Genomic DNA, 12,858 nt, shown 5'->3' with positions numbered 1-12,858 from the left:
CACAGAGCTCATTCTAAGTTATTTTCTCTTATTCTCTTATAAAATTGCTTTTTTACTTGAGCGTTGGAGTGCTTTTTGCAGGTGCTCTCACCACAGTGTTTCTCCTCATCCGACGTATAACTCTCCTCTCCGAGCAGCATTGCAAGCAAAAAGAGTTTATATACCTCGGCTATGTACGGACGGAACATTTGGCACCCACCGTGGGGCTCGGAATTAATCTATCCCCACCATTACTCCTACACTGCCTTTTTCTCTTTTCTTTTGTGCATGGATTTCGACCTTCCAGACATGGCTGAGAATGGAGCTCAACAACTCAATCAAGACAAGCTTCTTGCCTAGATGGCCGAGCTTCAGGCAGAAGTTTGAAGGCTCGCCGAGCTTTCCACACAAAATAACATAGGAAAGCGCGAGAAAAGTAGCTCTAAGAGCTCCGCCCTGGAAAACTCAGACCCGTTGAGTATCATCCCGCCAAAGGAAAAGTTGACTCTAGAGAACCTGTTCTCCGAGAAAATTACAAACTTCAAGATGTCGAAGAATTTTGTGTTGCCCAACTCTCTGGAGCATTATAAGGGGTTTGGTAACCCCCGAGCTCACATTAAAAAATTCCAATCTATGATGTTCTTTAATGGCACTAATAATGAACATATACTTTGTCGTTCTTTTCCCACTTACCTTGATGGTGTTGCTTTACTTTGGTTCTCTAAATTATCTGCAGGATCAATTTTATCCTTTGAAGATTTGGCAAGGTCTTTTATAGACTACTTCGCCACCTCAAGGATATACGTTCACGGATCAGATTACCTCGGGACAATTAAGCAAGGGCAACACGAAAGCCTCAAAGATTATTTAACCCGATTTGCTGAGGCCACCATGGAGATTCCAGACTTAGACCCCAAAGTCCACCTGCACGCGCTTAAGACTGGCCTCAAACCTGAAAAATTCAGAGAAACAATTGCAATTACCAAACCTAAGTCGCTGGAGGAATTCCGAGAAAGGGCTGCAGGTCAGATGGAGATCGAGGAATTACGAGAAGCCCAAAAAGCGAACAAACAGCCGATGAGAAAAGAGGAAGAGAGGACATTCAAACCGCCGAGCAAGAAAGAACAAAAGAAGCCTTTCAAGCTCACACCAAAATTCGATACCTACACCAGGTTCAATACAAGAAGGGAAAAAGATAATCAAGGAGATCCTCAACGCAAAGATAGTCAAACCTCCAGCTAGAGCAAGAAGCTATCAAGATCAACGATTTATAGACAGAAGCAAGCACTATACTTTCCACCAGAAGTATGGATATACAACGGACGAATGCGTAATAGTCAAAGACCTGTTGGAAAAGCTAGCTCGGCAAGGGCTCCTAGACAAATACGTCGAAGGTCAGAAGAGCAGGGAAACCAAAAAAGAGCCAGAAGAACGATCAACAGAGAAAGAAAAAGGAAAATGGACGACAACAGACCCCCCCAGGGGGATCATAAACTGCATATAAGAAGGATACGCAGGAGAAGGCGAAACAAGCTCGGCTCAGAAAAGAAGTTACCGAGCAATGTTGGCAATCGAAGGAACAATACCCACAACAAAGTACGACACATCGGAGCCCGAGATAACCTTTAGTCAAGACGACCTAGCTTCAATGGGCCCGAGCCTCGACGACCCGGTGGTGATCTCCATCCAAACAGGAGAGTTATTGGTAAGAAAGGTCCTTCTGGACCCAGGTAGTAGTGTTGATGTACTTTTTTATTCAACCTTCATAAAAATGAAACTATCTGAAAAAGTCATGCAACCTTCATCCGGAGCACTGGTTGGGTTCTCCGGAGAAAGGGTCCCAATAAAAGGATACATATGGTTAAAAACAACAATGGGCGACCCCCCATTAGCAAAAACCATTGACGTCCAGTACCTCATAGTTGACTGTTCTAGTCTTTATAACATTATTCTCAGAAGACCCGCCTTGAATAATTTCAGAGCGGTAGTATCTACATTACACTTGTGTGTTAAGTTTCAGGTAGAAAACAATAAAATAGCAACAGTAAGCTCAGACCGACAACAAGCTCGGCAATGCTACAATGCCAGCCTGAAGAAAACCAACATACAACCAAGGGCCGACCAGGGGACGAAAAATAATTCATGCCACATCTGAGGTATTGACCCTCGTAGAATTGGATCCTAGGGGGGGACTTCCAGGAAAGACCTCAACCAATAGAAGAACTCCAAAAGATTCCCCTAACGACAAAGGCCGAATAGTTTACCTATATCGGCCGAGCATTGGAAGGGGAAGAGCGATCAAAGTTAGTAAGATTGCTCCAAGACAACGCCGACTTGTTCGCATGGACACCAGCCGACATGCCAGGAATAGATCCAAATATAATCTGCCACAGGCTCGCCATAGACAAAACAAGCAGGCCAGTCGCCCAAAAAAAGAGGAACCTCAGAACTAAAAAGATGAAAACAGCCCTTGAAGAGACCAAGAAGCTCCTCAACGCCGGCTTCATCAAAGAACTCTGCTTCACCACATGGCTCTCAAATGTGGTAATGGTAAAGAAAAACTCAGGTAAATGGCGCATGTGCGTCGACTTTACAAACTTAAACAAGGCATGTCCTAAGGATGCTTATCCTCTACCTTGCATTGATAAACTAGTAGATAACGCCTCTGGATTTAAAAGCCTAAGCTTCATGGATGCATAATCTGGTTATAACCAGATCCTCATACATCTAGAAGATCAAAACAAAATGGCTTTTATAATAGAGCACGGAAATTTTTGTTACAAAATTATGCCATTTGGCCTTAAGAATGCATGAGCAACATACCAGCGACTAATGGACAAAGTTTTCCAACAACAAATAGGACGAAATATGGAGATTTATGTAGACGACATGGTGGCAAAAACCACAGCGCAAAGATCACATTGTGAGGACCTGAAAGAAGTCTTCCAATAGATCCGAGCATATAACATGAGGCTAAGCCCAGAAAAATGTGCATTTGGGGTTCAAGGAGGAAAGTTCCTCAGATTCATGCTGACCTCACGAGAAATTGAAGCAAACCCAGAAAAATGCGAGGCTATCCTTAGGATGAACAGCCCGAGAACAATAAAAGAGGTACAACAACTGGCGGGAAGAGTGGCAGCCTTATCACGATTCCTACCCGCAGCTGCAAACCAATTATACCACTTCTTCAAGACAATCTCTAAAAGCAAAAAGTTCAACAGGACAGAAGATTGCGAGCAATCATTCACCGAACTTAATCAAATATTGTCATCACCACCAATCCTCCAAAGACCAGAAATCGGTAAACTATTATTTTTATACTTGTCACTTTCTAACCATGCTATAAGTTCGGTTTTAGTATCTGAAACAAGGAAAATTCAAAAGCTGGTTTACTTTGTCAGCAAAATACTACAACCGGTAGAAACCAGATACCCGAAGATAGAACAGCTCGCATTAGCTCTGGTTATAACAGCAAGAAGACTGAGGCAATACTTCCAAAGCCACATTATAATAGTTAGAACAAACCATTCGCTAAGACAAGTTTTGACGAAGCCCGAGCTTGCTGGACGTCTAACAAAATGGTCCGTGGAACTCTCTGAATATGACATACAATATCAACCTAGGAAAACTCCATGACTGCAAATACTAGCCGACTTCATCTCTGAGCTAACAATCGAGGATGAGCACACAGAGCAAAACTGGAAACTGTATGTAGATGGAGCAACAAACAAGGATGGGAGCGGAGCGGGTGTAACGCTTAAGCAAGGAGAACAAGTCATAGCCAAACAATAACTACAATTCTCTTTTACAGCAAGCAACAACCAGGCAGAATACAAAGCTCTTCTAGCCAGACTAAAGCTCGCTGAAGACCTGCAAATACCTCAACTAACAGTATACTGCGATTCATTACTCATCGTACAACAAATCAAAGGCGACTTCCAGGTAAAAGATCCTTTGTTAGAGAGGTATTGGCTCATAACAAAGGATCTTATTTCAAAATTTGATAAATTTGAAATCATACACATAAACAGAGAACAAAATACACGAGCTGATATATTGTCTAAGTTTGCCACCACAAGATCATAATTACACACACCAACACTGACACAACTAACACTCGAAAAACCAAGCTTTGAACTAAATCGCATACTGAGTATCACACAGGTCAGAGATTGGAGAACACCAATTCATGATTACATGAAAACAGAAATCATCCCAAGAGAAGAACAAAATCTCAAACTCTTTCGAAGAAAAGCAACATACTATACGATGGTCGGAGATGACCTATATAGACGAGGGTTCTCGCAACCTCTCTTAAGATGTATTAGTAAAAGCGAAGCCGAGCAAGTGATGGCAGAAACACACGAAGGAGTGTGCGGAAATCATATAGGAGGCCGGGCATTATCCGCCAAAATACTACGAACAGGATACTATTGGCCCACGATGAAGAAGGATTGCATAGCCAAAGTCAAAGCATGCGACAATTGCCAAAAGCACGCTACAATCTCAACAACACCCGCCGAGAAGTTGCATACCCTGGAGGTAAGTTGGCCTTTCGACAGATGGGGACTATATATACTCGGCCCTTTCCCAAAAGCGCCAGGAGAGGTAAAGTTCCTTTTGGTATCAATAGACTACTTTTCCAAATGGATTGAAGCACAACCTCTAGCACGAATAACAGCCGAAAAGGTGAGATATTTCCTTTGGAAGAACATAATATGTCGTTACGATATACCGAGAGAAATAATTTCTGACAATGGAAGACAATTCACAGATCATAACCTCGCAACTTTCTTACAAAACTTCAACATAAAACATTGTTTTAGCTCGGTCGAGCATCCCCAAACAAATGGGCAGGTGAAATTGGCTAACAGAGTTATTTTGCAGGCTCGAAAAAAGAAGTTGGACGATAAAAAGGGCGGATGGGCCGACCTTGTCCCAGAGGTGCTATGGGACTACAACACAACAATCTAGTCAGCAATCGAGGAAACCCCTTTCAAGCTAGTATACGGCGCAGAAGCCCTTATACCAATAGAGATCGGATTGCCAACACTAAGAGCCGAACTATACGAACAAGATAAAAACAACAAAGCAAGGCGAACCGACCTAGATCTCATCGACGAAGAAAGGGATATGGCCACAATTAGACAACGAGCGACGAAACAATTTTTGGAAAAGCGACACAACAAAAGAGTAATCCTCAGAACAATCAAAAGGGGAGAGCTAGTCCTCAGAAAAACGGAGGATGCAAGAAGACCACAAGCTCATGTGAAATTAGCAGCAAATTGGGAGGGCCCATTCCGAGTTAACAGCGTCCTCAGAAAAAGAGCATACCAATTAGAGACATTATCAGGAGATCAGATATCAGGGAACTAGAATGTATCCTCCTTAAGGAAATATCAATCATAATGTATATTAGCGCGGATGAAGGTACTCTTTTTTCCAATTTGAGGTTTCTATCTTGAACAGATACTTCTAACAAACATGATCCACAGTAACGGCTACACTACTCATACAAACCACATGTAGTCAAAATATATGCATATATCATCAAAAAGTCTAAACCGAGCTTCATACTCGGGAAAAGCCATAATAACCGAACCATAAAGTCAGCAACAACTCAAAGAAACAAAAGCCGAAAACTTCGGCATAATCCAAAAACACCAAAATATAAAAAACTACAAAACACTATCAAACTGACAGTCCTCATTCTATCTTATTGCCAATACTAGAACTATCACTTGGCTTGTCAGCCTCATCATCAACGAGCTCCCCATTTACAATAATCTTTGTCGCATCAAGCTTACCAGCATCAACTTCGGGAAACAGAACCCGGACCTGAGAAGTAGCTCACTCAAAACCTTGAGCATAAGCCTCATAGACTTCATTCTGTAACTCTTTCACTCGTGCCGCCAGCCCACCATTATCAAATTTCAAAACCTTATTATCTTCAACAGCAGACAAATGAAGACGCTTCTCCTTAGCCAGCTCGTTCTCTATCCCCTTCAGAGATGAGGAGAGCTCGGTAGTCATTTTCTCTTTCCCCTTCAGAGATGAAGAGAGCTCGGCAATCATTTTCTCTTTCTCCTGAACGGCAGTCGACAGCTCAGCAATACCAACAGCATCCTTCACCTCGGACTCAATAGCAAGCTCCCCAGCTCTATCGATAGCAACAATCCGTGCCCCAATAACCTGCAATGAAAGAACCTCAATCAACCAAGGACTGAGTACACGAAAAAAACGAATAAGAAATTAAAAATACCTGAAGGAAACGGCTGATCCCAGCCCGACCAACTTCTCCAATCATCTTGGTATCATCAGGGAAATGGCACAACTCGTCAGCAAGAATGGCGAAGGGAAAGAACCTTGACCACAGAGACCTCATATTATCATCCTCGCGATAGGCATGAAGCCTCTTCTGGGACTCATAAGCAGCTTCCACAATGGGTAGAATAGGAGAGTTCTCCTCTTTACTTTCAACCACCTCGGCACGCCCTTTTTCCCTTTATCTCTTCGGAAGAGGATTAACCTCGGCCTGTCCCACAGGCCAACCATCCTTTCCCAAATTTGTTGTCGAACCCTCCTTCTCGTTTTTCTTCCTCTGGCTAAAAAAGGACTTCAGTCCAGCAGTGGTAATAGTGGGGGCTTTCTCAGCTACAAAACAAGAAGAAACAAAACATCAGAAGCAACATTAAAAACACCGAAACCCTTCATCAAACCCAATTACCTAAATAGTCCAAAAATGCTTCCTTATCCGAATCCCACTTCAATAACTCGACCATTGATAAAAGCCCACTAGTTTCCAACATTTCTAACAAAAACTCCAGAATAATATCATCATCAGGCACCCTATCGTCAACATCAAGCACTTGAACAGGCTCCGGATACCAAGAAACAGGGAACATCTCCTCTAAAAATTGGTTCAGATAAAATGGAAAATCCTCCTCCACGCTCCTAATTTTAACATACATTGTCTTAAAATCCTTATAGGAGGACTTATACAAAGAGAAGACAGAACGACGAGGATAACTACTAAGATTTACCCACAATCCCCGCCTGACACCCTTGGCCTAAAACAGGGAGAAGAAAACCCTAAGCGAAGGAGGACGCTCCAGGATATCCATCAAAACATCAAAATCCTGGACAAAACCCCACGAATTGGGATGCAGCTGGGTAGGGGCGCAGTTTAACCAGAACAAAACACCATGTTGAAAATCAGAAAATGGAAGCCAAACACCCAGGCCAGTCAGCAAGCATGTATCAAGATAAAAATAGGACCAACCATCAATTTTCTCACACACACGGTCACTCTCACTACAAGGAAAAACCTATCCTTACCCCGGAGCCGTTCCTGACCCACACATCCGATCCCAATAGTTTCACAGACTCAGAATCTTGAAAACAGGACACACAACACTTCACTTGATCACTGACCCAACTACAAGGATCACCTTCTAAGATCGCAACCTTACCTTTTTCCATTACCATAAGACAACAACAGAAACAGAGAGGAAAGAGAGAAGAACAGAAACGTTAAAACCTACTTTTTCCACTCATTTTCTCTTAACCCAGAAAAACTGCAAAGTGCCAAACCAAAACAAGATAAAATTGGGGGCTCACTTAGGGAAAGCCAGGAAAAGAAGCAAATGGGAGAAGTGAAACAGATTTTTCTTTGATAACCGCTCCCATCCTATCCATCCATTTATTACATCAGAAACCAACGGTTCGGATTACCTCAAAAATGGAGCCATGATGTCACGTCAATCATTTCCCTAACGCGGGAAACGAAGCGCTAATTAAATGCCACATTATCCCGTTCCCAAGAAAACCAAGGCAAGCTCGGGGACAGAGGAACATCTCCAAGATCATATTCTCGGCTACAAAAATTTTTCAAAGCTCGCCTTTGTTTTCTTACGACAAAGCAAGCTTGGGGGCTATGATACGTAACGGCTATACCTCGGCCAGCATAACAAGCGAACACTTCGGAATAAAACAAGAATGAATATCAACAAGCCCATCAAATCCGGACAAGCTATGAACAAGCTCGGAGCGTAACGGATATTTTGAAGGTTAACCATTTTAGATAACTTCGGAACACACGGAGAATCCCGAGATAAGCTAAGTTATATAAACACATATCCAACCTCGGAGTAGATAGGTCACAGAGCTCACTCTAAGTTATTTTCTCTTATTCTCTTATAAACTTGCTTTCTTACTTGAGCGTCGGAGTGCTTTTTGCAGGTGCTCCCGCCACGGTGTTTCTCCTCAGCCGACGTATAACTCTCCCCTCCGAGCAGCATTGCAAGCAAAAAGAGTTGATATACCTCGGCTATGTACGGACGGAACAATAATAATAATAAAAGTAAGACTTTCTTAGTTAAAAAAAGAGATAAGTATTGTTTTGGTCCCTAAAGTTTAGGGTCAAAATCAAATTCGTCCCTAATCTTATTTTGAATTTAAAATCATCCCTAACATTTCATTTAATATTAAAACAATCCTTTTAAATAAATATTTTTTTAAATGATAAAAATACCCTCATCTTTTTTGTTTGATTTTCCTTTCCCCTTATACCCCCTTATTCCAACGTTTCACATTCACTACTTCTCCTTATTTTCCCCTTATCGATCTCTTATCCCTCTCTCGCAACTCTCAGAAACTTCAATCAGTTTTGCCTCCGTCGGTGCTCACTCTTGCTTGCAAGGCCTCCCTCGGTGCTCACACTCTCTCTCTCTCTCGCAAACCCTACCTCTGTCGACGTTGACTCTCTCGCTCTTATTCCTCAATCGTCGCTGCCTCTCCTTCAATTGTCGCTCCTCCCTCAATCGATGCTCAACCCTCATCGTAACACAAGAATGTACGGATTTAATCCACTTTCATTTCTCTGTTTCAATCGTCGTAAATTTATTTCTCTATTTCAACCCTTTGCGAATTTCTTTGTTTCAACCGTCCCATTTCTCTATTTCAGTTACATGGGATTTTGCTATGGCTTTGTTGGAGGCATGAGAAATTTTACTGCTAACCCCAAAAGATGAGTTTCATTTGAATTGGCTAATGCTCATGGTAAGTGCTTGCTGTGAAATCTGGCTTTTTAATATTTTAGAGAGACCAAATGGTTCGTCCAGAATTATTAATTTGACCCAAAGATGCTACTTGGTGAGGCGTGTCAATGCCGAACCTCAACGTAGGGATTCCATTGTCCTTAAGTTTTTCATTTTTTTAAAAGAAAATCTAAATGCTTTGTTGTTATTGTTGTTGTTGTTGGATTTGATGGATTTGATGTTGCATTTAAAACAAAATCTTTTGAAGCGTTGGAGATGATGGTGAACATTGAGGTTGAGCTTTTTTGTTTTTCTGTTAGCATTTGCAGGGACTTCTCTGGTTCCAGCAGCGACAATTTCCCAGAGCAACAGCGATGGTAGTTTTGATGGTGGTGACCATGATTTTGAGCTTCTCTCTTGCTCTCTCATTCTCTCGCTTCCCCTCTCTTCTCGGCAGTCTCACTTTCTTCCTCAATCTTTTTGAAATAAATGAGGTTGTTGATATTATTTTTGAATTTGAATGTTATGTTGTCGATGATGAATTTTTAAATTTGAATGTTGTGTTGTGTGGATATTGTTGATGGATTAAAATAAATAGATAACAGAAGAAGAATAGTTGGTGGTAATAAAGGTGGTGGTGGTGGTGGCAACGGTGAACGGTGGGGTTAGGGTAAGAAAAAATATAAGGATATTTTTGTCCGAAAAAAATTGAAAGGACGATTTTAATACCAAATGAAACGTTGGGGACAATTTTAAATCCAAAATAAGATTAGGGACGAATTTGATTTTAACCCTAAACTTTAGGGACCTAAATAATACTTATCCCTTAAAAAAATTAGGGTAAAATATTTTTTTTAAAGTTTGTTAAAAATTTTAAAAATATCTCTAAATTTTATTTTATTTCAATTTTGTTTCACAAATTTTCGATTTGCATCAAATATGTCCAATTGTCCATTGTGGCTAATTTTTTTTTTTTACAAAAAAATAGAATGAATTTAGCAACAATCTCACAAGAAAAACTTTTAACACAAACAAGTCAAACATAGATATTATGTATTATTACTGAATTAGTCCTAAACTTTTTAAAAATTTAGCTATAAAGAGTATATTTGATGCAAAAAAAAAAATTTAAAGACAAAATTAAAATAAAATAAAATTTTAGAGATATTTTTAAAATTTTTAATAAATTTCAAAAACAAAAAGTACATTTTACTCAAAAATTAATGACTACTAAAAGTTAATAATTTTAAATTATTTATTAATTATGTGTGAATATGTGGTTTTTTATTTATTTAAATTAAAAAAATATTTTTATTTTACTTTATTTTAGAAAAATTTACAATTTTATACTCATTGGTTAAGAAATTGAGGTGAAAAAAATTGTTTTCTATTTTGCAGACAATAAGTATAAAATTATTTTACGTATTCTTAATAAAATCATTAATTTTTACAATAATTAAATTTATTATAAAAAAGTAATTAAACTTATCTTAATAAAATAGTCAATTTTTTTATCATAATATAATTAAATATTTTCATAAACATCAAATATATACTCTGATAGTCTGATTTTATACAAATTTTCAATCTCCATATAATATAATTATACTTAGTATTAATTAATTGATATTTGTATCAAGATTTTACCAATGATGATTGTCTTAAAAATATCTTCTAAAAATATAATCTACAAATAGCAAAATATATTTTTATAATATAAAATAAAGTATTCACAAAACCGAAGTAAGTTTGAAAAAAATTAAATAATGAAATGTAAGGCATTATTAATTACAAGAGGTGGGTCCATGAACATAGACATAGACTAAGAGCAACTCCAATGGTTGCTTTTTTTGAGTCCCTATTACTGTGTTTGTCAGTAAAAATAGAAACGAGTTAGAGTGATTGCTTTTTTTGAGTCCCTATTACTGTGTTTGTCAGTAAAAATAGAAACGAGTTAGAGTGAGAGAAGAAGAAATGCTTTCTCTTGGATCAAGAGAAGGGAGTCCCTCTGAATGGGGACTCCTATTATCCAGTAATAACTTGCCATTTGGCAAGTTATTTAAAAAATAAATAAATTTTAATTAATTAAATAATTATATTAAATAATTAAATAATAATTAATTCAGTAATAATTATAATAATTAATTAAATTAAATAATTAAATTTTTATTATATTAAATAATTAATTAAATAATTATATTATATAATTAAATAATAATTAATTTAATAATAATTATAATGACTAATTAAATTAAATATTGATAATTTTATTTAATTAATAATTTATATTAAATAATTAACAAATAATTAATTAAGTAATTAAATTATAATTAATTTACTAATAATTATAATAATTAAATAAATTAAATAATTAAATATTTATTTAATTAATAATTTATATTAATTATTTATATCATAATTAATATTAAATATTATTTATATTTATATTATTATATTAATTTAGCCGTTGTAAAAATAGCTGTTAGAAACTAGTCGTTACTATGTTACCGTTATTATTAATAAATTAATATTTTGTTACTCTATATATACCACTTAGATACACTTGTATTCTCACACTCTCTACAACTCTTCTTCATCTTCTTCTAAGTTTACAAAATCATCATTCTGCTACTATTATTTTTTGTTCGAAAAAATGGATCCAAACCAACTCAACTCTTTCTTCAATTACTTACAAAACTTTCCTCAAATTCCAAATACCCAACAATCTCAAACCTCAAACTCTCAAGTTCCAAATCAAAACTTCATACTACCAAATACATTTCAAAATCCAAATCCACAAAATCTCTCTAATTTCAATTTTCAAACTCCTTATAATAATCAATTTCCTATATTCCAACCACAAAATCAAAATTCACAAACACCCCATTTACCATTTTCATCCATATTTAACCCTTCTATCGGAAATGTTACTCCAACTTCCTTGCCGTTTCCAACTCAATTTAGTGCATCAAGACATAACTCATCTGGTGTTGGTGGCTCTTCTAACCCATCCTCTCAGACTCCTATACAATCTAGTCCAAATTCGCAATATTCAGATTTTGCCAACCCTCATGGATTAGATGCTATCGACCTCAATGATGATATTGAAGATCGGAGGCAAGATAGTATTCAACACTAGCATTGGAAAGAGGATGAGATGTTGATCAGTGCATGGTTAAATATTTCAACTGACCCTGTAGTTGGTACCGATCAAAAGGGGGAAACATTTTGGAGTCGAATTCATAGCTACTGTGTAGAATTTTGCACCGACATGACAAGGGGGGTAGTTGCATGTAAGAAACGATGGTATAAGATCAACAAGGCTGTTGCACAATTTGTTGGTTGCTACGATCAAGCTAGTCGAAACATAAGGAGTGGTTCGAACGCTGATGATATAAAGGAGTTGGCTTATAAACTTTATTCCACAAATTATGGTCAAAAGTTCACTTTTGAGAGGCATTGGAACATGCTTCGATTGGAGCAAAAATGGAGAAGCCAACTACCTACACAGAGTGGCGGCTCAAAGAGAACCAAGGTTAGTGCAACTGGAGCATACTCATCCTCATCAAACCCAGAAACACCGTTGGGTGACGAACCCGGTGTGGACTCTCCCGTTCGCCCACAAGGATCAAAGAAGAACAAGCGAAGAGGTAAGGGAAAAGCACAGATGTCTGAAGATTTTAGCGAAAGAAAATCATCGGTTGTCAAAAAATTATCTCTCATGGAAGATATTAAGAATGTTAGAGAAAAGGAACTAATGGAAAGGGAAAAAGAAAGAGAAGAGGAGAAGGAACATAGAGCAAAGATGATGGCAATCAAAGAGAAGGAGATACAAATTCAA

General features: G+C 38.0%; 1 protein-coding gene across 1 annotated transcript; it reads left to right on the top strand.

The window, feature by feature from the left end:
- Positions 1-4,248: 4,248 nt before the first annotated feature.
- LOC140184209 (uncharacterized) lies at positions 4,249-5,355 on the top strand. Its single transcript, XM_072234516.1, has 2 exons — positions 4,249-4,521; positions 4,954-5,355. Exons 1-2 carry the CDS (start codon positions 4,249-4,251, stop codon positions 5,353-5,355), a joined length of 675 nt encoding a protein of 224 aa, XP_072090617.1.
- The last annotated feature ends 7,503 nt before the right edge of the window (positions 5,356-12,858 follow it).

The sequence above is a fragment of the Arachis hypogaea genome, chromosome 4 (assembly GCF_003086295.3).
Source record: "Arachis hypogaea cultivar Tifrunner chromosome 4, arahy.Tifrunner.gnm2.J5K5, whole genome shotgun sequence".
NCBI lineage: Eukaryota > Viridiplantae > Streptophyta > Magnoliopsida > Fabales > Fabaceae > Arachis > Arachis hypogaea.
This window is presented reverse-complemented; position numbering and strand designations above follow the sequence as displayed.

Coding starts and splice junctions, on each gene's coding strand:
- LOC140184209 (XM_072234516.1), top strand. CDS start 4,249: ATGGTCGGAGATGACCTATATAGACGAGGGTTCTCGCAACCTCTCTTA. Junction 4,522..4,953: donor AGAAGTTGCATACCCTGGAG/GTAAGTTGGCCT, acceptor ACAACAATCTAG/TCAGCAATCGAGGAAACCCC.